The sequence below is a fragment of the Rhinoderma darwinii genome, chromosome 6 (genome assembly GCF_050947455.1).
Source record: "Rhinoderma darwinii isolate aRhiDar2 chromosome 6, aRhiDar2.hap1, whole genome shotgun sequence".
Lineage (NCBI taxonomy): Eukaryota > Metazoa > Chordata > Amphibia > Anura > Rhinodermatidae > Rhinoderma > Rhinoderma darwinii.
Genome location: NC_134692.1, coordinates 145,203,071 through 145,230,650, shown reverse-complemented (window position 1 = coordinate 145,230,650; position 27,580 = coordinate 145,203,071). Strand labels below are relative to the sequence as shown.

General features: G+C 39.8%; 1 protein-coding gene across 1 annotated transcript; it reads right to left on the bottom strand.

Moving 5' to 3' along the window:
* Nucleotides 1–835: 835 nt before the first annotated feature.
* LOC142656066 (up-regulator of cell proliferation-like) lies at nt 836–20,895 on the bottom strand. The gene is made up of 3 exons (XM_075830928.1): nt 20,812–20,895; nt 13,687–14,000; nt 836–5,733 (listed from the first exon to the last, which is right to left on the bottom strand). Exons 2-3 carry the CDS (start codon nt 13,979–13,981, stop codon nt 1,013–1,015), a joined length of 5,016 nt encoding a protein of 1,671 aa, XP_075687043.1. The 5' UTR covers nt 13,982–14,000; nt 20,812–20,895; the 3' UTR covers nt 836–1,012.
* Between the last annotated feature and the right edge of the window lie 6,685 nt (nt 20,896–27,580).

Sequence of the window (27,580 nt, the reverse complement as noted above, 5' to 3'; positions counted from 1 at the left end):
TGATGTCTCGTTGTTTGGCGCTCGCTGCACCAGCCGCTTTTCGGCCGGTGTAAAAGGGCCTTTAGCCTACTGTGACCGATCATGGGTCCAGGGTAAAAACAGTAATATTTTAAGATTTTGTTATATTGAAATTCACATAAATGCCAACAAAAATAAAAAAATATATATATTAGATATATATAATATATTTTTTAAACAATGTAATAAGTCAGGTAGCTGAAAACGGTATCATGTGAGGTATGATTGCAGCAAACTGCAGAAAGGGATACGGGTAAGGAAGCTTAGCGGGCTTGAAGAGAGATGGGTGGTTTGGTGCTTATTTGTTTTCTTCTATCATTTCGATACAGATAAGATAAAAGATACAGGGATGATAACACTCCAATATGTCAGTAAATGAGAACAAGTGATAAATGATCTCCAGGAGCCGTGGGCTCTAGGGAGGTCCAGGTTGCCCGCGGATAACATGGGAAGGCACAGAAACCAATGTTAGAGGAGACATTGTGACAAAGTCCTTCCTTCTTTGATAGGTTTTTGCCCGTTTATAAATTCAAACAATTTTTACAAATTCTAAAATCCTATTATGGGGTATATATCCTTTTTCTTTATTCAACGCTGTTTACAGGTGAAGGACCAAATTGGTAGTCTGTGTACAGAATTATAATTTGTGAATTTTGAGACTAATGTCTACTTATTTACGTGTTTTGTGCCCTGAGTTTGTCAATAAAACATTTCCCAAAATTTTTTAATTCTGGAGAAAAAAGATTTTATTATTGAGCATATTATAATCCAGGTATAAATTAATTACAGATTATTATCATTATAAATTGTAACAGGTATAGTAGATATCAGATATATAGTATAATGCTGTAGTATAGAAATATATATATATTGTATTATGTGAAGTTAAAGAGATTTTCATTGGTGGATTTTTAGATTAAATAAATTACATAATGACGATGGTAAAAATTATTACCGAAATGATCAAAACCCAAGATTCCATCAACATATCAAATCAATACACATTGAAAACCTTCTGTAGACTCTCGAGAGCCTGAAATTCCATGATTTGGTGCCAGTCATCGGGCAGTTCAGCTGGTTTGGCTTTATATTCTTCAGCAAATTTTTCATTAAACTGGGCAAAAATGAATTTCCAGTAATCGGAGGATTCGATGCTGGGGTCGGGCTGGATGGCCCAGTCTGGGTAGTAGGTGCGATACTCTTTGAATGGATGAAATTTACCATCTGTGTCTGAATTCTTAAAACAAGTCTCAGACACAACGGCAGTGGTACAAATGTCCGTCACTAAAACGTCTCTTTTTTCCCATTTGTATCGTCCTAAACCTTGAGGTCTGTGAATAGACGCAAAGTGTTCCTTATGGTCCGCACCTCCGGCCTCACAGGGGACTTTACAGAACGGACACTGATGTCCACATCCAATCACCTTCCTGAACAACTCTTCTTGTGGTTTCATAGTGACCCTGGAAAGTACGGAGCTGAGACTCATGGACCTCAGTTCTGATAGGACCTGATGTTTTAAATCTGTGAGTAAACTCTGAATCTTAGAGGAAAACTGCTCCACCTTCTCTGTGTTATGGAAGGTGATGACTTTGACTTCAGTTTGTGAAATCACTAATTCTCTATTCATCTTCTTACAAACCTTTTTCAAAAATAATGCAACATTTTTACTTTGAAGACAAGTTTTATCTTGAAGAACATTCAGAATTTTTACGCAAATAGAAGAAAGAATATTTTCGTACAATTTTTCTAACGTTTCGGTGAATTGATATTTTTCGGTGATATAATTCAATATCCAGGTTTTCGAGAAGGCCTCATATGATTGGATGTTTTCTACATATTTCTCGAATGACATTTCTTCCAGTAAACTTGTTAATAGGTTACACTGAAAAAAGCTTCTGCTGCTGAATGTCATGTTATCGACACCATTTAAGACATCATCCACCATCGTTTCTCCCAGATTTTTGAAGAAGTACTCCGTGATGGCTGGCTTTAGACATCTCTCACAAAACTGTCTGGCTCTACTCCAACATTCATCCTTCTCTCTAAGTATACTGACAAATGTCGCCAAATACTGAGGTTTTAGGTTTTCTAAACATGCTTTAGGGTCGTTTTTTCGAATAAAGGTCTCGTGCATCTTCTGAAACCTTCGTGATGCTTTCGTGAAGATGAAAATCTTGATGTCCAACTCAAACTCTGGTGAGTAGTGAAGCTTTTTGGTCGTGCTCTGAAGTTTTGTATTGATCATGTACAGTAGTTCCTGGCAGTAGGCATCATCGTAATCTTCTTCACTACTTATCTTCTCTGTGACATAGTTATCACACATATCTATCAGTAAGGAGGCAAGATCTCCTACCTTGTCATAGAGCTCATTTCTGAAACCCAATATGTTTACAAATTGTGAACATATAGAACGATCCATGTACGTTTTATTCATGGAAAAGGCTTGATTTCCATAAGTTTCGAAACTATTTATGTGGACTAACGTTTGACTTATGACAGGTCCTCTGTTCCTTAGGTCATTCTTTATCTGCTGTAGCATTGAGTGACTGACGTTTCTCCCTTGCAATGTCTCTATCTGTACTTGCGATAGCGTCTCCACCCACATGGTTTCAAATTCCTGTTTTACTTCTTGATCACTCAGTTCCAGGTTCTTCTTTCTACCGTTGTCCAGGAGTTTAGAGATCTTTTCCTCTATGAGCTGCTGATACTTATTCTGGATTCTCTGAATCTCAAACTTTCCTTTTTGGATAGAAATCGCCTCGTTGCATTTGTTGAGGGCATTTCTTTCAAGTTCATTTTTTAAGAATCTCACACTCTTTTTGAAATCTTCTCGATATCGTTCTACAAGATGAATATTTTCTGACTTATTTTCAAAATACTTTTCCAGCCGTTCCAACATGTAATTTTCCTCTACAAGCAGCAGCTCTTGAAGATCGCCTTTGTACTGTGACAGCGTGTATCTATCCAGGGTCTCAGCTGTCTGATTTTTTATTTTGTTTTCTGAGCTAATAATCCAGTTGTAGACTTTTTTGTGGAATTCCCATTCCCATTGAGAGAAATTCACAGACAGATTAATATAAGCATCCGCCACCAGACTGTTTATGAAACTAAAGATGAATTTCTCATGTTTCACAGCTTTCCACAAACGTTCTATCCAGGAAATAAATCCAGTGATGTTGGAAGGTCCTTTTTGGGATTTCATGAAGTCAAGCAGAAACTGTTTAAGATTACAGACCTTTTCACTGTAACCAAAATTTACTGGAGCCATTGGTGGAACTCCCTGCCACAGCCCAGGAATGTACCAGCTGTGTTTCTCCACATCATAGTCCATCATTTCAGTGAACTTTGTGATTCCCCTTCTCTTTTCCATTTTTGCAGCCACTTTTGTCATCTCATCTAACTGCTCCAGAAGTTTCTTCCTGTCTCTCATGTTGTTCTCATGGGCGGACACATCACTCACATTCTGATGGACAAACTGACAGTTGGGTTTCTTCCCAACTTCTTTCATCCTTAGAAAAGCATGGACCACTATCTGCAAAATATCTTTCATTTCTGTTGTATTTTCCATGGCCATGTTGACTATGGTGATGTCACTCAACCCAATTACCAGTGTGGCCAACTCATTGTCATGTTCATAACTGTCATCAAGAGAAGCCAATTCCGGAGCCTTCAACCCTTCAGTGTCAATCACTAGAAAAAATTTACAACCTAGTTCTGCCTCGAAGTTCTCCTTCACTTTAATCAGAGTCATGAAGGCTCCTCGCGTGCATCGTCCACTGGCCACAGGGAACTGCAGACCAAACATGGTGTTCAGAAGGGTGGACTTCCCTGTACTCTGCACCCCCAGCACTGTGATCACTCTCATATTACATTTTGCACCAAGTTTATGATTTAGCTCATCCAGAACATCGGTTATCCACTTCATGGGGATGTTAGAAGCATCTCCATCTATTAACTCTAATGGGAAGCCATCTAAAAGTAAGTCTGCAGCTATTCCTGGAAGACCACCAAACTGTCTCCTGTGTTCCGGAATTATTTCTTCTTTTATCATGGAACATTCAGCCTCATAAAACTGCCCCAACTCACGCAGGAAATGTTCTATCCCTAAGGAACTATCAGATATTTTCTGGTCTATCTTTTTTAGCTCTTCTGCATTATCGGATGTGGATTTTTTCTTGTATTCCATTTGTAGTCTAGATAGATTTTTTCTAGCAGTTAAATCAAGTTCAAATTTCATCCATTTTAAAAAATAGCGTTTCTCTATCTGCGATAAATGGGTGATCGCATTGATAAATAACATTATGCCGTTTGGTAAGTCGTGCTGGTTCTGCTCCCTGTGCAGTGAGATCCGTTGCTGCTTTAATTCAGACTGATACGTTTCTGCGTCTTTCCCCCCTTGTCTCGTCATTCTACAAAGTTCTTTTTCCACTTTAGACAATTGTTTCCAAAGTTCCCCCTGAAGTTTCAGTGTCTCGCTTTTATATTCTTCCACATCTTTGATGACTGAAGTGATGTTACACGCATACGCTCTCGCTTTCTGACATTCTGGAAAATTCTCATCGACATCAATGTGAAGCTCATATCTGTGGTTCTTCAGACTTTCTAGAGAGGGAATCAGGGGGTCTGCACCCAGAAAACTTTTCATGGTCATCTGGATTCGTTTCACAAATTCAACATCGTTGGCATTGCTCCCCTTCGTTATAATGTGTTTTTTACTAGCTTGTAACTCTGTCATTAGGTTTTTCAGGTGTTTTCTTGTGTTTGGGTCAGCAGCCTTGTCTTTACCCGGAGTAACAATGAAATAAAACTTGGTGTCCGATCGGCTGCAGGATGATAATAATCTGAGTTGCCTCTCACACATGCTCTCTATAAATATAAAAGTGGCTGATGAGATTCGGGTGAGAAATGTGAACTGTTCCCAGTTGGACTCCAGGTCTCCACGTAGGTTGGCCACAGCAATAGGCTCCGGGAAAACATCAGAACTTCCAGAAGGAAAGTACCAGGACATTTCCACCAGCCCATCCGATATCTTCCTCTCAATGTTCCCTCCTTCCATGTTGTCATGTATGAAGAAGTCATGATGTTGTTGAGGTGGGTTGAGAACCTGGTTCAATATTTTAGATTTAGATAATTTATTTGGCCCCAGCCTGACGAAAGAGAAGATCGGCATTTCAATATTCACCACATTGTCTTCTCTGAACCCTTTACTGTCTGCGAGTGACTCAGGTCTCCACTTCTTGACAATATCTCTCATTGCCCACAGCATAACTGTGCAGCCTTTGCCATCAACAGAGGGAAGAAGGAGAGGAACTGCAAACTGGCACAATGACATTTTAGTTACAATTTCTTGCTGGAGAAAGCTGTCTGAACATTGAAGGAGAACACAAAGGACATCCAGTGGGTTGATTGTAGATGACTGACGTTTTTCAACAGGGCCATCAAACAAATCTTCATAGTCATCATCATCTTCTTCATCATCTTCATTATTTTGTTTCTGAGTAGAATGATCTTTTTGCAGGACAATATTCCGAGCTGTTCTACTTAAAGCCATGACATTTCTCAAGAAATGCCACATGATATCCTCAAAATGTTGTGGCTGAACACTGTTCATGTTCTCTGGTCCAATACTAAGAACATCTCTCAGAGTCAACTTTGTAGTCAAGTGTGTTTTCACATTCAGCTGTTCTACAAGTTCCTGAAATATGTTTGGTTTGTCTGTGGAAAAGAAAATAGACAGTTAATATTATATCAGAAACATTACCATATAAGACAAGTATGTAAAATAAATTAATTGGTAAATGAAAAAAACTTCCAGCCATGCTAAAAAAATAACATAACATTTTCTAAATTCATATGCCAAAAATTGCACCATATGTACAAGAATATAACAACTATAATACTGCCCCCTATATACAAGAATATAACTACTATAATACTGCTCCTATATACAAGAATATAACTACTATAATACTGCCCCCTATATATAAGAATATAACTACTATAATACTGTCCCTATATACAAGAATATAACTACTATAATACTGCCCCCTATATACAAGAATATAACTACTATAATACTGCTCCTATATACAAGAATATAACTACTATAATACTGCCCCCTATATATAAGAATATAACTACTATAATACTGCTCCTATATACAAGAATATAACTACTATAATACTGCCCCCTATATATAAGAATATAACTACTATAATACTGTCCCTATATACAAGAATATAACTACTATAATACTGCCCCCTATATACAAGAATATAACTACTATAATACTGCCCCTATACACAAGAATATAACTACTATAATACTGCTCCCTATATACAAGAATATAACTACTACAATACTGCTCCTATATACAAGAATATAACTACTATAATACTGCCCCCTATATACAAGAATATAACTACTATAATACTACCCCCTATATACAAGAATATAACTACTATAATACTGCCCCCTATATACAAGAATATAACTACTATAATACTGCCCCTATATACAAGAATATAACTACTATAATACTGCTCCCTATATACAAGAATATAACTACTACAATACTGCTCCTATATACAAGAATATAACTACTATAATACTGCCCCCTATATACAAGAATATAACTACTATAATACTGCCCCCTATATACAAGAATATAACTACTATAATACTGCTCCTATATACAAGAATATAACTACTATAATACTGCCCCCTATATACAAGAATATAACTACTATAATACTGCCCCTATATACAAGAATATAACTACTATAATACTGCCCCTATATACAAGAATATAACTACTATAATACTGCCCCTATATACAAGAATATAACTACTATAATACTGCTCCCTATATACAAGAATATAACTACTACAATACTGCTCCTATATACAAGAATATAACTACTATAATACTGCCCCCTATATACAAGAATATAACTACTATAATACTGCCCCTATATACAAGAATATAACTACTATAATACTGCCCCTATATACAAGAATATAACTACTATAATACTGCTCCCTATATACAAGAATATAACTACTATAATACTGCTCCTATATACAAGAATATAACTACTATAATACTGCGCCTATATACAAGAATATAACTACTATAATACTGCCCCTATATACAAGAATATAACTACTATAATACTGCCCCTATATACAAGAATATAACTACTATAATACTGCCCCCTATATACAAGAATATAACTACTATAATACTGCCCCCTATATACAAGAATATAACTACTATAATACTGCCCCTATATACAAGAATATAATTACTATAATACTGCCCCCTATATACAAGAATATAGCTACTATAATACTGCCCCCTATATACAAGAATATAACTACTATAATACTGCCCCTATATACAAGAATATAACTACTATAATACTGCCCCTATATACAAGAATATAACTACTATAATACTGTCCCTATATACAAGAATATAACTACTATAATACTCACCCCATATATATATATAAGAATATAACTACTATAATACTGCCCCCTATATACAAGAATATAACTACTATAATACTGCTCCTATATGCAAGAATATATCTACTATAATACTGTCCCCTATATACAAGAATATAACTACTATAATACTACCCCTATATACAAGAATATAACTACTATAATACTGCCCCTATATACAAGAATATAACTACTATAATACTGCCCCTATATACAAGAATATAACTACTATAATACTGCCCCTATATACAAGAATATAACTACTATAATACTGCTCCTATATACAAGAATATAACTACTATAATACTGCCCCCTATATACAAGAATATAACTACTATAATACTGCCCCTATATACAAGAATATAACTACTATAATACTGCCCCTATATACAAGAATATAACTACTATAATACTGTCCCTATATACAAGAATATAACTACTATAATACTCACCCCATATATATATAAGAATATAACTACTATAATACTGCCCCCTATATACAAGAATATAACTACTATAATACTGCCCCCTATATACAAGAATATAACTACTATAATACTGCCCCTATATACAAGAATATAACTACTATAATACTGACCCCTATATACAAGAATATACCTACTATAATACTGCCCCTATATACAAGAATACAACTACTATAATACTGCCTCCTACATACAAGAATATACCTACTATAATACTGCCCCTATATACAAGAATACAACTACTATAATACTGCCTCCTACATACAAGAATATAACTACTATAATACTGCTCCTATATACAAGAATATAACTACTATATACTGCCCACTATATACAAGAATATAACTACTATAATACTGCCCCCTATATACAAGAATATAACTACTATAATACTGCCTCCTATATACAAGAATATAACTACTATAATACTGCTCCTATATACAAGAATATAACTACTATATTACTGCTCCTATATACAAGAATATAACTACTATAATACTGCTCCTATATACAAGAATATAACTACTATAATACTGCTCCTATATACAAGAATATAACTACTATAATACTGCCCCTATATACAAGAATATAACTACTATAATACTGCCCCTATATACAAGAATATAACTACTATAATACTGCTCCTATATACAAGAATATAACTACTATAATACTGCCCCTATATACAAGAATATAACTACTATAATACTGCCCCTATATACAAGAATATAACTACTATAATACTGCTCCTATGTACAAGAATATAACTACTATAATACTGCCCCTATATACAAGAATATAACTACTATAATACTGCCCCCTATATACAAGAATATAACTACTATAATACTGCTCCCTATATACAAGAATATAACTACTATAATACTGCTCCTATATACAAGAATATAACTACTATAATACTGCCCCTATATACAAGAATATAACTACTATAATACTGCTCCTATATACAAGAATATAACTACTATAATACTGCCGCTATATACAAGAATATAACTACTATAATACTGCCTACTATATACAAGAATATAACTACTATAATACTGACCCCTATATACAAGAATATAACTACTATAATACTGCTCCTATATAGAGGAATATAACTGCTATAATACTACCCCTATATACAAGAATATAACTACTATAATACTGCTCCCTATATACAAGAATATAACTACTATAATACTGCTCCTATATACAAGAATATAACTACTATAATACTGCTCCTATATACAGGAATATAACTACTATAATACTGCCCCTATATACAAGAATATAACTACTATAATACTGCTCCCTATATACAAGAATATAACTACTATAATACTGCCCCTATATACAAGAATATAACTACTATAATACTGCCCCTATATACAAGAATATAACTACTATAATACTGCCCCCTATATACAAGAATATAACTACTATAATACTGCCCCTATATACAAGAATATAACTACTATAATACTGCCCCTATATACAAGAATATAACTACTATAATACTGCTCCTATATACAAGAATATAACTACTATAATACTGCCCCTATATACAAGAATACAACTACTATAATACTGCCTCCTACATACAAGAATATAACTACTATAATACTGCCTCTATATACAAGAATATAACTACTATAATACTGCTCCTATATACAAGAATATAACTACTATAATACTGCTCCTATATACAAGAATATAACTACTATAATACTGCCCCTATATACAAGAATATAACTACTATAATACTGCCCCTATATACAAGAATATAACTACTATAATACTGCTCCTATATACAAGAATATATCTACTATAATACTGCCCCTATATACAAGAATATAACTACTATAATACTGCCCCTATATACAAGAATATAACTACTATAATACTGCTCCTATATACAAGAATATAACTACTATAATACTGCCCCTATATACAAGAATATAACTACTATAATACTGCCCCCTATATACAAGAATATAACTACTATAATACTGCTCCCTATATACAAGAATATAACTACTATAATACTGCTCCTATATACAAGAATATAACTGCTATAATACTACCACTATATACAAGAATATAACTACTATAATACTGCTCCCTATATACAAGAATATAACTACTATAATACTGCTCCTATATACAAGAATATAACTACTATAATACTGCTCCTATATACAGGAATATAACTACTATAATACTGCCCCTATATACAAGAATATAACTACTATAATACTGCCTACTATATACAAGAATATAACTACTATAATACTGACCCCTATATACAAGAATATAACTACTATAATACTGCTCCTATATAGAAGAATATAACTGCTATAATACTACCCCTATATACAAGAATATAACTACTATAATACTGCTCCCTATATACAAGAATATAACTACTATAATACTGCTCCTATATACAAGAATATAACTACTATAATACTGCTCCTATATACAGGAATATAACTACTATAATACTGCTCCCTATATACAAGAATATAACTACTATAATACTGCCCCTATATACAAGAATATAACTACTATAATACTGCTCCCTATATACAAGAATATAACTACTATAATACTGCCCCTATATACAAGAATATAACTACTATAATACTGCTCCTATATACAAGAATATAACGACTATAATACTGCCCCTATATACAAGAGTATAACTACTATAATACTGCTCCTATATACAAGAATATAACTACTATAATACTGCCCCTATATACAAGAATATAACTACTATAATACTGCCCCTATATACAAGAATATAACTACTATAATACTGCTCCCTATATACAAGAATATAACTACTATAATACTGCTCCCTATATACAAGAATATAACTACTATAATACTGACCCCTATATACAAGAATATAACTACTATAATACTGCCCCCTATATACAAGAATATAACTACTATAATACTGCCCCCTATATACAAGAATATAATTACTATAACACTGCTCCTATATACAAGAATATCACTACTATAATACTGCCCCCTATATACAAGAATATACAATACAACTTTAAACCCCACGTGTACATCATTATAATCTACATTCCCATCAGCACAATTTCCATACAGTAATCTTCAATGGAGAAAAAACATATTCATGAACAACACACAAAACTACTCAAAACGTTCCAGAGAATTAAATGCTTTAAAGAGGCTCTGTCACCAGATTTTGCAGCCCCTATCTGCTATTGCCTGTGATCGGCGCTGCAATGTAGATTACAGTAACGTTTTTATTTTTAAAAAACAAGCATTTTTGGCCAAGTTATGACCATTTTTATATTTATGCAAATGAGGCTTGCAAAAGTCCAAGTGGGTGTGTTTAAAAGTAAAAGTCCAAGTGGGCGTGTATTATGTGCGTACATCGGGGCGTGTTTACTACTTTTACTAGCTGGGCGTTGTGTATAGAAGTAACATCCACTTCTCTTCAGAACGCCCAGCTTCTGCCAGATCACGCTGTGTCGTCACTCACAGGTCCTGCATCGTGTCAGACGAGCGAGGACACATCGGCACCAGAGGCTTCAGATTCTGCAGCAGCAACGGCGTTTGCAGGTAAATCGATGTAGCTACTTACCTGCTAACGCTGATGCTGCTGCAGAATTATCTGTAGCCTCTGGTGCCGATGTGTCCTCGCTCGTCTGACACGATGCAGGACCTGTGAGTGACGTCACAGTGTTATCTGGCAGAAGCTGGGCGTTCTGAAGAGAAGTGGATGACACTTCTATACACAACGCCCAGCTAGTAAAAGTAGTAAACACGCCCCGATGTACGCACATAATACACACCCACTTGGACTTTTTTATTTTAAACACACCCACTTGGACTTTTGCAAGCCTCATTTGCATAAATATAAAAATGGTCATAACTTGGCCAAAAATGCTTGTTTTTTAAAAATAAAAGCGTTACTGTAATCTACATTGCAGCGCCGATCACAGGCAATAGCAGATAGGGGCTGCAAAATCTGGTGACAGAGCCTCTTTAACTTTTTAATGGTTTCATTATATATTTTTGTCCTCAGATAATTTTCTTGCACATTTCCCTTTATTTCAACTAGGTGACAGACTACAAATAAACCTTGTGTCGTCTGATCCTGCATCATGAGTTACTCGTCTCCCTCTGCCCTGGTTCATTGATAACTTGTAGATGAGGGGCCAGAGGCAGAGGAGTGACACATGATGCAGGATCAGACTACACAAGGTTTATTTGTAGTCTGTAACCGAGGAGACACATGGGTCTACATAGGAGCTGTATTCAAGACTATTTGCAAAGCTGATTCTATAAATATGGGGTTTAGAGAGAAAGAAATTGAGCTCAGGTTGGTCTACTTTCTGCTCTCAGACAGCAGTGAGACTGTAAGCAATGTGCTCCCTCTCTACAGGCAGTGCAACAAGTGGTTGTCCCTTCATTTATACTTAGTGGGTGCGTGATGGTGTGACCCACTGAGATTTTTATTATGGTGGATATGGGGCTCTCTCTATTGTTTTTTAGCCCTCTGAGGAGAAAGGTTCACGAAGAGGAGAAGCGAGGTAAGTGACAGGAAAAACGCAAAATTAACCTTTAGATTAGAGTAAACAAAGTCTGAGGGATAAAGAGAAGGAACAAGGAAATAAGAGAAGTGCAGTGTCGGGGGAGGGGAGAGATCTCATTACATGTTTATGGATATTACCCCTATACTGCAAAACTCACAAGAAAGTTCACAAATCTGAGAATGCAAACCATAAAATAGTGTAATAATCAAGAATCTCCAAGCAACTAAGTAAGTAGAATAGCTCGACACATTGTATGAGGGTGAGGAAGTCCGTAATCACTTCTATATAAAGAACAGTTCAGATTGAGCATTGGAGAGTGGACATCAGCAAATGTGGATGAGAACAACAAATTTATGGTATAAATAGCAAATTTGAGCTGAAGAAAACAGCATCGACTGAAGGGTCATGGGTAGATAAGGGCTCGAGACATGGGTATATAATGGCTCAAGGGTCATGGGTATATAATGGTTTAAGGGTCATGGGTAGATAAGGGCTCATAGACATGGGTATATAATGGTTTAAGGGTCATGGGTAGATAAGGGCTCATAGACATGGGTATATAATGGCTGTAGGGTCATGGGTAAAGAACGGCTCTTAGACATGGGTATATAATGGCTGAAGGGTCATGGGTAAATACTGGCTCTTAGACATGGGTATATAATGGTTTAAGAGTCATGGGTAGATAAGGGCTCATACACATGGGAATATATTGGCTGAAGGGTCATGGGTAGTAAAGGGCTCATAGACAGGGGTATATAATGGCTCAAGTTTCAAGGGTATATAAAGTCTCCTGGACATGGGTATATAATGTTTTAAGGGTCATGGGTATATAAAGTCTCATAGACATGGGTGTGCAATGGTTTAAGGGTCATGGGTAGATAAGGGCTCATGGACATGGGTATATAATGGCTCAAGGGACTCATGGTCACATAATTTCACATTTAATAATATTTCTCTTTCACTTCACCATGTATGACATTGTGAGGATGCTCTAAGAGATATTTTTTTATTGGCCCGTATTTCCAGTGGGGTAAAGAGTCAAATATATGTCTCACAATATGGAAGCTCTATAGTTTACTCACATTTCATGAAAAACTGAGACAAATTAGCTAATGCTGGAAATCTAAGAACCATGTTCTCTGTATGATCTAGAAACTTTTCACAGGCTGATTCTCCTTTTAGAAGTATAAGGTCCATTAGCTTTTCAGTCCTAACTCTCGGGTCTTCATCATACTGGACATCAATGTACTCCTCCAGGGTGATGAGGTGGAGAGAGTCCATTTCATCCAGCAAACCGTCTACGTCTTCTTCCAAAATTTCTATTAGCTCCGTCCTCAGATTTTTTATAGTCCACGATGCTCCTCTGGTAGACGTCATTGTGCCTGAATTTCACAATCTAAATGTAAATATACCAATGATATACAGTATTAGGGAAAGTTGTGGGAAAATTTAATCAGTGATATACAAAGTCCTGGAAATTCCTCCAATAAACCAGCGGAAAATTATTTTACTTAAACTTTTATCTCTATACAACATAGCCCACAGCACAACTATATCTCCATAAACTGCAGAAAAGTACAATCTCAAGATTAGAGATGAGCGAACCGGGACAACCGAACCCGGTTTCGGTCCGAACATCCTGAAAAGTTCGGTTCGCCGCGAATCCGAACTTCACCGGGTTCGGCCGAACACGTTTTGACCGAACCCGGCTTATGAGTCACTGGTTTTCCGGTACGCGACGTCAGGAGATAGTCATTGTCCAGGGTGCTGAAAGAGTTAAGCGATCGGCAGTAACTGTTTCAGCACCCTGGACAGTGACTTCCGATCACAATATACATCAACGTGTAAAAAAAATAGAAGTTCCTACTTACCGATAACTCCCTGCTTCTTCCTCCAGTCCAACCTCCCGGGATGACGATTCAGTCCAAGTGACCGCTGCAGCCAATCACAGGCCAATCACAGGCTGCAGCCAATCACAGGCCAATCCCAGGCTGCAGCGGTCACAAGGACTGCCGCGTCATCCAGGGAGGTCGGGCTGGATGCCAAAAGAGGGACGCGTTACCAAGGTAATGGTGACGCGTCCCTCTCTTGACATCCAGCCCGACATCCCTGGATGACGCGACAGTCCATGTGACCGCTGCAGCATGTGATTGGCCTGTGATTGACTGCAGCGGTCACATTGGCTGAAACGTGATCCAGGGATGTCGGGCCGGATGTCGAGAGGGACGCGTCACCAAGGCAACGGCCGGGAGGCCGGACTGGAGGAAGAAGCAGGAAGTTCTCAGTAAGTACGAACGTCTTTTTTTTTTTTTTACAGGTTGCTCTATATTGTGATCGGAATTCACTGTCCAGGGTGCTGAAAGAGTTACTGCCGATCAGTTAACTCTTTCAGCACCCTGGACAGTGACTATTTACTGACGTCGCCTAGCAACGCTGCCGTAATGCCGGGTGCACACATGTAGCCACCCGTCATTACGGGAGCTCCATACACGATTTTATGGGCTTTCTTGAATTACAGGTTCGGTCCGAATCAAACTTTTTCAAGAAATTCGGCGAACCAGCCGAACCGAACTTATCATAAGTTTGCTCATCTCTACTCAAGATTAAGACGAAAAAAAAACAGACCAGAAAACTGTACAAGACGGTGAATTACATGGACTGCTGACACACTGATCCCAATAGTCATTAATGTCTTATCTTAGAAATTCTAGGAACTATAGATCTGAATCTTCACCTCCTTGTGTAGTCTCTATACAAGAAGACCTACCGAACCTCTGCTGCACCCCTCATCTTTATTAGGTATCACTGGACTCCGCCGAGATAATGTGCTTTCATTTCATGGAGATAAGAATGGTGCTGGGTATACGACTATCCAAGGAGCTAGAAGTATTGGACCTCAGGTTACTATGCTCTTTGGGACAAGGGTTAACATTACTTTGGAACCTAAGGGTCCTCTTACACGGCCTGACGTATGTGGTCAAGCGATCATTACTCAGATCGCTCCTCCCCATACATTTCTATCATGTTGGAAGCACGTCTCCTGTTTACACACCAAGATGTGCTGCCGACAACGATATTATTTCTTGTAGGATAAACTATACGCTCAGCCGATGAACGAGCGTTTGCTTATTCATTGGCTGATCATTGCCCTTTTTACACTGGACAATTATCGGGAATGAGCATTTTGTGAACGCTCGTTTGCCCGATATTTGGCCCATGTAAAAGGGTCTTTGGTTTTTGGCTATGGTGGAAGTCTACACTTAAGAAACACAAACACATTAGGTAAATATCATCCAAACCCACGGATTATGGCAGAATCGGACGACAATCTAAAGTGAATGAGGGTCTCCCACTTTTCACAGACAGTAGATGTCAGGGGGGAGAAATATTGGGATTTTAACATGCTTGATCCTTTTTACCCTCGGGAAGTAAGTTGCTGCCAAGAGGAATCTGGAGGAGGGGACAGAGGAGTATGGGGGGAGAGAACAGAGGAGTGTGGAGGAGAGGACAGAGGAGTATGGGGGGAGAGAACAGAGGAGTATGGGGGGAGAGGACAGAGGAGTATGGGGGAGAGGACAGAGGAGTGTGGAGGAGAGGACAGAGTGTGGAGGAGAGGACAGAGGAGTATGGGGGGAGAGGACAGAGGAGTGTGGAGGAGAGGACAGAGTGTGGAGGAGAGGACAGAGGAGTATGGGGGGAGAGGACAGAGGAGTGTGAAGGAGAAGACAGGAGTGTGGTGAAGGAGAAGACAGAGGAGTATGGAGGAGAGGACAGAGGAGTGTGGAGAAGAGGACAGAGGAGTGTGGAGGAGAGGACAGAGGAGTGTGGAGGAGAAGACAGAGGAGTGTGATGGAGGAGACTACAGAGGAGTATGGTGGAGGAGAGTACAGAGGCGTGTGGGGGAGAGGACAGAGGAGTCTGGAGGCAGTGGCGGATCCTCATAAGGGCAGTTCGGGCAGCCGCCCGGGGCCCAAAGCTCCCAGGTGGCCTATGGCTGCCCAGCCCATAACATTTATGGGCTGGCGGCACGGGCCCCCTTATGCCCGGTGGCATTGCTTTCACCGGAGGGAGCTCCGGTGCTAGCAACATCCACATTCACTTGTATCTTCGTCCAGAGGATGCAGATACAAATGAATACTATAGGCTGTAGGCCACGTTAGGCCTGCAGCCTATAAGGCGCTGGGAAGACTCCCTGCGCAGGCTGGCTTGATGAAGTCACTGCATCACACTGATCTGCACAAGCGTCCCACCCGGAGGATGTGCTGCGTTCTATCCGTCACGGGAACGTGGCAATATTTTTATTTGGGGCTGCTATGTGGCAATATACATGGGGGCTGTGTAGCACTATATACAAGAGGGGACTGTATGGCTCTATAAATAAGGGAAGGGGGCTGTGTAGCACTATATACAAGGGAGGGGGCTGTGTGGCACTATAAACAAAGGAGGGGGCTGTATGGCACTATATACAAGGGAGGGTGGGCTGTGTGGCACTGTATACAAGGGAGGGGGGATTTGTGCCACTATATACAAGGGGGGCTGTGTGGCACTATTTATAGGGGCTGTGTGCGGTGCTATCTACAGGGGGTGTGTGATGCTATCTGCAGGGGCTGTGTGTGGTACTATGTACAGGGGGCACTGTGTATGTGGTGCTTTACAGTGTTTGACACAATTATATTCAGGGGCACAGTGTTTGGTGCTATTATATTTAGGGGCACAGTGTGTGGCACCATGCACCATGATAATTTTATCTTCGTTTATAGTTGTGGAAATGTTGGAAAAGTGAGGAGCTGAAGACATCTGAGTGGCAAATTCTGCAAAAACTGGTCATGGCCGGGAGAAGTCATCATGAAGTCTGGACTGGATGGAGAAGAAAAGAGGAAAAAACAACTAGAATCGGAGAAGTCGTCACCTGTGAGTCTCTAGATTTATAGAGAATCTAGTACCTCTCCTGATATGTTTATTATACGAAATCCTTGTATTTCACAAAAAGTATTTCTGTAGTCCAGGACTGATAGACAAATGGGTGTTACCATTCCCCTTGTCAGGAGGATGTCTCCCTGTACATTGTGAAACTGTCAGTATGTAGGGACACAGCCCTTTGACAAGGGGAAACATAACACCCAATTGTTAATGCTTGCACAAAAAGGTAGTGTTAATAATAGTTATGTTGTGGAGGAGTGTGTAGGGGAGGACAGAGGTGTCTGTAGGAGAGGACAGAGGTGTCTGGAGGAGAGGACAGAGGTGTCTGGAGGAGAGGACAGAGGTGCCTGTAGGGGAGGACATAGGTGTCTGGAGGAGAGGACAGAGGAGTGTGGAGGAGACAGGTGTCTGTAGGGGAGGACAGAGCAGTGTGGAGGAGACAGGTGTCTGTAGGGGAGGACAGAGGAGTGTGGAGGAGACAGGTGTCTGTAGGGGAGGACAGAGCAGTGTGGAGGAGACAGGTGTCTGGAGGAGAGGACAGAGATGTCTGTAGGGGAGGACAGAGGTGTCTGGAGGAGAGGACAGAGGTGTCTGGAGGAGAGGACAGAGGTGTCTGTAGGAGAGGACAGAGGTGTCTGGAGGAGAGGACAGAGGAGTGTGGAGGAGAGGACAGAGGTGTCTGTAGGAGAGGACAGAGGAGTGTGGAGGAGACAGGTGTCTGTAGAGGAGGACAGAGGAGTGTGGAGGAGACAGGTGTCTGTAGGGGAGGACAGAGCAGTGTGGAGGAGACAGGTGTCTGGAGGAGAGGACAGAGATGTCTGTAGGGGAGGACAGAGGTGTCTGGAGGAGAGGACAGAGGTGTCTGGAGGAGAGGACAGAGGTGTCTGGAGGAGAGGACAGAGGTGTCTGTAGGGGAGGACATAGGTGTCTGGAGGAGAGGACAGAGGAGTGTGGAGGGGACAGGTGTCTGTAGGGGAGGACAGAGGTGTCTGGAGGAGAGGACAGAGGTGTCTGGAGGAGAGGACAGAGGTGTCTGGAGGAGAGGACAGAGGAGTGTGGAGGAGAGGACAGAGGTGTCTGGAGGAGACAGGTGTCTGTAGGGGAGGACAGAGGTGTCTGGAGGAGAGGACAGAGGAGTGTGGAGGGGACAGGTGTCTGGAGGAGAGGACAGAGGAGTGTGGGGGAGACAGGTGTCTGTAGGGGAGGACAGAGGAGTCTGGAAGAGAGGACAGAAGTGTCTGGAGGGGAGGACAGAGGTGTCTGGAGGAGACAGGTGTCTGTAGGGGAGGACAGAGGTGTCTGGAGGAGAGGACAGAGGAGTGTGGAGGAGAGGACAGAGGAGTGTGGAGGAGACAGGTGTCTGTAGGGGAGGACAGAGGTGTCTGGAGGGGAGGACAGAGGAGTGTGGAGGAGACAGAAGATTCTGGCAGCAGCTTATTTCCCTCTCTTGTCTGAGCGTGTAAGTTTATAATGGAGTCGGGGGGAACGCCTGACCGCTATCTTGGACGCTCACAGTTATTGCTGATCTATTATTATACCTTGTCAGAGTTGGTCTCATAGGTAGATCAATTACCGAGTGTATATATATATATATATATATATTCCAATATACGGCCGGAGAATAATCCAGACACACACAATGTTTGGTGTATCATGCAGATTTCCTGCAAAACCATGAGTTTGAGGTTTATTTATAACCTCCTGCGTTCAGTTAAAACCCATCAACCAATATCAGATAATTACAACAGTAGGATATACAGTATACGTCACTTTTAGGCCTCATTTACACGAGCGTAATATACGCGCGTGCGACGCGCGTGCTTTTCACGCGTGTCGTACGCACCTATATTACTCTATGGGGCAGTGCAGACGATGCGTGAATTTTGCGCGGCGCGAGTGCGTTGCGTAAAACTCACGACATGTTCTATAATCGTGCGTTTTTCGCGCATCACGCACCCATTGAAGTCAATGGGTGCGTGAAAACCACGAAGGTCGCACGGAAGCACTGCGTGATTCGCGCAAGAGCTGTCAAACTGAATGTAAACACCTCTGTTTACAAACATCCGAGTGTCTTAGAGATGAGCGAACCGAACTTTACCGGGTTCAGCCGAACTCGTTTTGACCGAACCCGGTAGGAGACAGTCACTGTCCAGGGTGCTGAAAGAGTTAAACTGGTTCAGCACCCTGGACAGTGGCTTCCGATTCGAATATACGTGAATGTGTAAAAAAAAAAAAATTCTGACTTACCGATAACTCCCGGCTTCTTCCTCCAGTCTGACCTCCCGGGATGACAATTCAGTCCAAGTGACAGCTGCAGCCAATCACAAGCCAAGCACAGGCTGCAGCGGTCACATGGACTGCCGCGTCATCCAGGGAGGTGGGGTCAGATGTCAAGAGAGGCGCGTCACCAAGGACGCGTCACCAAGGACGCGTCACCAAGGCAACGGCCGGGAAGTTCTCGGTAAGTACGAACCTCTTTTTTTTTAAACAGGTTACTCGATATGGTGATCGGAATGCACTGTCGAGGGTGCTGAAAGAGTTACTGACGATCAGTTAACTCTTTTAGCACCATGGACAGTGACTGACGTCGACTAGCCTCATCTCTATGATGGCGGCTGCGCGAAAATCACGCAGCCGCGCATCATACACGGATGACACAGGCAGCTGTCAAGTGCCTTTTGCGCACGCAAAACGCTGCGTTTTTTGCGCGCGCAAAACGCACACGCTCGTGTCAATGAGGCATAACTTAAAGTAAACTACTTCACTATGTCTAGACTATCACATGGTATTATCTTTGTTCTGTCCATCTCAGCACCAGATTTTCTGACATATATAACAATGGCATAAATAACATCAATGTTTTCTTATCTGTAGTATCTTCGGCTGCGTTTGCTTCCTCTTCTGCGTGGTCTTCTGTGGTGACTAGAATTATTCTCCTGTTTCACACAACTTATGAGACACTTTTATACAATGAATATTCTTTAATTGATACAGTTATTTTGATAACTAAAGAAAAAGCTACAATCTTAATTAACCTTACTCTCAATTACTCTTACAACCTGATATTGATTAACTTTGTATTTTACTTATTGTAAACATTTAGTTGTTTTATTAATGCAAATTCCTAGTGAAGTTACTGCCATTATGTGACTCCCTGTCTGTCTTCTGCTGCCCACCACTTGTACGCTATGGCCGGGTGAAGACTTTGTGTCAGTCTTTGGCAATGCAGATACAGCACAGATAATAATACACAATAGATATACATAAATTAGAAGTCTTCTTCTTACCTTAGGCTCAAGAATCTGCATAAACAGCACAAGACGAGCAGTAAAGCTGAAGACAAACTCTTATGTAAAAAACTTGAGGAGGCTGAACCCGGGAGGGGGGGGGGGTAATAATGTCACAGACGAGAAGCGAAAGTTAAGTTACCTATTTATATTTCCTGGTCGAATCCTGAATGTTACACAATATCCTCAGCAAGCCTGGATTGTCATGTAGCAGAGTGGAGTAAAGCTGCTCCACTACCTCATCATAGACATTACAGCAAACACTGTGCAAAAGGAGCATTAAACCTATAATCAGCAGATTATAATAATGCAGCAACATTATAAGAGGAGCGGATGATATCAGTCACATATGATGTAATGTCTCTGGAGGATATAATAGTACTGGAGTGATGTAAGAGGAGCGGCTGATGTCAGTCACATATATGATGTAATGTCTCTGGAGGATATAATAGTACTGGAGTGATATAAGAGGAGCGGCTGATATCAGTCACATATGATGTAATGTCTCTGGAGGATATAATAGTACTGGAGTGATATAAGAGGAGCGGCTGATATCAGTCACATATGATGTAATGTCTCTGGAGGATATAATAGTACTGGAGTGATGTAAGAGGAGCGGCTGATGTCAGTCACATATATGATGTAATGACTCTGGAGGATATAATAGTACTGGAGTGTTATAAGAGTAGCCGCTGATATCAGTCACATATGATGTAATGTCTCTGGGGGATATAATAGTGCTGGAGTGATATAAGAGGAGCGGCTGATATCAGTCACATATGATGTAATGTCTCTGGAGGATATAATAGTACTGGAGTGATATAAGAGGAGCGGCTGATATCAGTCACATATGATGTAATGTCTCTGGAGGATATAATAGTACTGGAGTGATATAAGAGGAGCGGCTGATATCAGTCACATATGATGTAATGTCTGGAGGATATAATAGTACTGGAGTGTTATAAGAGGAGCGGCTGATATCAGTCATACATATGATGTAATGTCTCTGGAGGATATAATAGTACTGGAGTGATATAAGAGGAGCGGCTGATATCAGTCACATATGATGTAATGTCTGGAGGATATAATAGTACTGGAGTGATATAAGAGGAGCGGCTGATATCAGTCACATATATGATGTCATGTCTCTGGAGGATATAATAGTGCTGGAGTGATATAAGAGGAGCGGCTGATATCAGTCATACATATGATGTAATGTCTCTGGAGGATATAATAGTACTGGAGTGATATAAGAGGAGCGGCTGATATCAGTCACATATGATGTAATGTCTGGAGGATATAATAGTACTGGAGTGATATAAGAGGAGCGGCTGATATCAGTCACATATATGATGTCATGTCTCTGGAGGATATAATAGTACTGGAGTGTTATAAGAGGAGCGGCTGATATCAGTCACACATATGATGTAATGTCTGGAGGATATAATAGTACTGGAGTGATATAAGAGGAGCGGCTGATATCAGTCACACATATGATGTAATGTCTCTGGAGGATATAATAGTACTGGAGTGTTATAAGAGGAGCGGCTGATATCAGTCACATATGATGTAATGTCTCTTGAGGATATAATAGTACTGGAGTGATATAAGAGGAGCGGCTGATATCAGTCACATATATGATGTAATGTCTCTGGAGGATATAATAGTACTGGAGTGTTATAAGAGGAGCGGCTGATATCAGTCACACATATGATGTAATGTCTCTGGAGGATATAATAGTACTGGAGTGTTATAAGAGGAGCGGCTGATATCAGTCACATATGATGTAATGTCTCTGGAGGATATAATAGTACTGGAGTGATATAAGAGGAGCGGCTGATATCAGTCACATATATGATGTAATGTCTCTGGAGGATATAATAGTACTGGAGTGTTATAAGAGGAGCGGCTGATATCAGTCACACATATGATGTAATGTGTGGAGGATATAATAGTACTGGAGTGATATAAGAGGAGCGGCTGATATCAGTCACATATATGATGTAATGTCTCTGGAGGATATAATAGTACTGGAGTGATATAAGAGGAGCGGCTGATATCAGTCACACATATGATGTAATGTCTGGAGGATATAATAGTACTGGAGTGATATAAGAGGAGCGGCTGATATCAGTCACACATATGATGTAATGTCTCTGGAGGATATAATAGTACTGGAGTGTTATAAGAGGAGCGGCTGATATCAGTCACATATATGATGTAATGTCTCTGGAGGATATAATAGTACTGGAGTGATATAAGAGGAGCGGCTGATATCAGTCACATATGATGTAATGTCTCTGGAGGATATAATAGTGCTGGAGTGTTATAAGAGGAGCGGCTGATATCAGTCACACATATGATGTAATGTCTCTGGAGGATATAATAGTACTGGAGTGATATAAGAGGAGCGGCTGATATCAGTCACATATGACGTAATGTCTGGAGGATATAATAGTACTGGAGTGTTATAAGAGGAGCGGCTGATATCAGTCACACATGATGTAATGTCTCTGGAGGATATAATAGTACTGGAGTGATATAAGAGGAGCGGCTGATATCAGTCACATATATGATGTAATGTCTCTGGAGGATATAATAGTACTGGAGTGTTATAAGAGGAGCGGCTGATATCAGTCACACATATGATGTAATGTCTGGAGGATATAATAGTACTGGAGTGATATAAGAGGAGCGGCTGAAATCAGTCACATATATGATGTAATGTCTCTGGAGGATATAATAGTACTGGAGTGTTATAAGAGGAGCGGCTGATATCAGTCACACATATGATGTAATGTCTGGAGGATATAATAGTACTGGAGTGATATAAGAGGAGCGGCTGATATCAGTCACACATATGATGTAATGTCTCTGGAGGATATAATAGTACTGGAGTGTTATAAGAGGAGCGGCTGATATCAGTCACATATATGATGTAATGTCTCTGGAGGATATAATAGTACTGGAGTGATATAAGAGGAGCGGCTGATATCAGTCACATATGATGTAATGTCTCTGGAGGATATAATAGTGCTGGAGTGTTATAAGAGGAGCGGCTGATATCAGTCACACATATGATGTAATGTCTCTGGAGGATATAATAGTACTGGAGTGATATAAGAGGAGCGGCTGATATCAGTAACACATATGATGTAATGTCTCTGGAGGATATAATAGTACTGGAGTGTTATAAGAGGAGCGGCTGATATCAGTCACACATATGATGTAATGTCTGGAGGATATAATAGTACTGGAGTAATATAAGAGGAGCGGCTGATATCAGTCACATATATGATGTAATGTCTCTGGAGGATATAATAGTACTGGAGTGTTATAAGAGGAGCGGCTGATATCAGTCACACATATGATGTAATGTCTGGAGGATATAATAGTACTGGAGTGATATAAGAGGAGCGGCTGATATCAGTCACACATATGATGTAATGTCTCTGGAGGATATAATAGTACTGGAGTGTTATAAGAGGAGCGGCTGATATCAGTCACATATATGATGTAATGTCTCTGGAGGATATAATAGTACTGGAGTGATATAAGAGGAGCGGCTGATATCAGTCACATATGATGTAATGTCTCTGGAGGATATAATAGTGCTGGAGTGTTATAAGAGGAGCGGCTGATATCAGTCACACATATGATGTAATGTCTCTGGAGGATATAATAGTACTGGAGTGATATAAGAGGAGCGACTGATATCAGTCACATATGACGTAATGTCTGGAGGATATAATAGTACTGGAGTGTTATAAGAGGAGCGGCTGATATCAGTCACACATGATGTAATGTCTCTGGAGGATATAATAGTACTGGAGTGATATAAGAGGAGCGGCTGATATCAGTCACATATATGATGTAATGTCTCTGGAGGATATAATAGTACTGGAGTGTTATAAGAGGAGCGGCTGATATCAGTCACACATATGATGTAATGTCTGGAGGATATAATAGTACTGGAGTGATATAAGAGGAGCGGCTGAAATCAGTCACATATATGATGTAATGTCTCTGGAGGATATAATAGTGCTGGAGTGTTATAAGAGGAGCGGCTGATATCAGTCACACATATGATGTAATGTCTGGAGGATATAATAGTACTGGAGTGATATAAGAGGAGCGGCTGATAACAGTCACACATATGATGTAATGTCTCTGGAGGATATAATAGTACTGGAGTGTTATAAGAGGAGCGGCTGATATCAGTCACATATATGATGTAATGTCTCTGGAGGATATAATAGTACTGGAGTGATATAAGAGGAGCGGCTGATATCAGTCACATATGATGTAATGTCTCTGGAGGATATAATAGTGCTGGAGTGTTATAAGAGGAGCGGCTGATATCAGTCACACATATGATGTAATGTCTCTGGAGGATATAATAGTACTGGAGTGATATAAGAGGAGCGGCTGATATCAGTAACACATATGATGTAATGTCTCTGGAGGATATAATAGTACTGGAGTGATATAAGAGGAGCGGCTGATATCAGGCACACATATGATGTAATGTCTCTGGAGGATATAATAGTGCTGGAGTGATATAAGAGGAGCGGCTGATATCAGTCACATATATGATGTAATGTCTCTGGAGGATATAATAGTACTGGAGTGATATAAGAGGAGCGGCTGATATCAGTCACATATGATGTAATGTCTCTGGAGGATATAATAGTACTGGAGTGTTATAAGAGGAGCGGCTGATATCAGTCACACATATGATGTAATGTCTCTGGAGGATATAATAGTACTGGAGTGTTATAAGAGAAGCGGCTGATATCAGTCACATATGATGTAATGTCTCTGGAGGATATAATAGTGCTGGAGTGTTATAAGAGGAGCGGCTGATATCAGTCACACATATGATGTAATGTCTCTGGAGGATATAATAGTACTGGAGTGATATAAGAGGAGCGGCTGATATCAGTCACATATATGATGTAATATCTCTGGAGGATATAATAGTACTGGAGTGATATAAGAGGAGCGGCTGATATCAGTCACACATGATGTAATGTCTCTGGAGGATATAATAGTACTGGAGTGTTATAAGAGGAGCGGCTGATATCAGTCACATATGATGTAATGTCTCTGGAGGATATAATAGTACTGGAGTGATATAAGAGGAGCGGCTGATATCAGTCACATATGATGTAATGTCTCTGGAGGATATAATAGTGCTGGAGTGATATAAGAGGAGCGGCTGATATCAGTCACATATGATGTAATGTCTCTGGAGGATATAATAGTGCTGGAGTGATATAAGAGGAGCGGCTGATATCAGTCACACATATGATGTAATGTCTCTGGAGGATATAATAGTGCTGGAGTGAAATAAGAGGAGCGGCTGATATCAGTCACATATGATGTAATGTCTCTGGAGGATATAATAGTGCTGGAGTGTTATAAGAGGAGCGGCTGATATCAGTCACACACATGATGTAATGTCTCTGGAGGATATAATAGTGCTGGAGTGTTATAAGAGGAGCGGCTGATATCAGTCATACATATGATGTAATGTCTCTGGAGGATATAATAGTACTGGAGTGTTATAAGAGGAGCGGCTGATATCAGTCACATATGATGTAATGTCTATGGAGGATATAATAGTACTGGAGTGTTATAAGAGGAGCGGCTGATATCAGTCACATATGATGTAATGTCTGGAGGATATAATAGTACTGGAGTGTTATAAGAGGAGCGGCTGATATCAGTCACATATGATGTAATGTCTCTGGAGGATATAATAGTACTGGAGTGATATAAGAGGAGCGGCTGATATCAGTCACATGATGTAATGTCTCTGGAGGATATAATAGTGCTGGAGTGTTATAAGAGGAGCGGCTGATATCAGTCACATATGATGTAATGTCTCTGGAGGATATAATAGTGCTGGAGTGATATAAGAGGAGCGGCTGATATCAGTCACACATATGATGTAATGTCTCTGGAGGATATAATAGTACTGGAGTGTTATAAGAGGAGTGGCTGATATCAGTCACACATATGATGTAATGTCTCTGGAGGATATAATAGTACTGGAGTGTTATAAGAGGAGCAGCTGATATCAGTCACACATATGATGTAATGTCTCTGGAAGATATAATAGTGCTAGAGTGTTATAAGAGGAGCGGCTGATATCAGTCACATATGATGTAATGTCTCTGGAGGATATAATAGTACTGGAGTGTTATAAGAGCAGCGGCTGATATCAGTCACATATGATGTAATGTCTCTGGAGGATATAATAGTACTGGAGTGTTATAAGAGGAGCGGCTGATATCAGTCACATATAATGTAATGTCTCTGGAGGATATAATAGTGCTGGAGTGTTATAAGAGGAGCGGCTGATATCAGTCACACATATGATGTAATGTCTCTGGAGGATATAATAGTGCTGGAGTGATATGAGAGGAGCGGCTGATATCAGTCACACATATGATGTAATATCTCTGGAGGATATAATAGTACTGGAGTGTTATAAGAGGAGCGGCTGATATCAGTCACATATGATGTAATGTCTCTGGAGGATATAATAGTACTGGAGTGTTATAAGAGGAGCGGCTGATATCAGTCACACATATGATGTAATGTCTCTGGAGGATATAATAGTACTGGAGTGTTATAAGAGGGGCGGCTGATATCAGTCACACATATGATGTAATGTCTCTGGAGGATATAATAGTGCTGGAGTGATATAAGAGGAGCAGCTGATATCAGTCACACATGATGTAATGTCTCTGGAGGATAT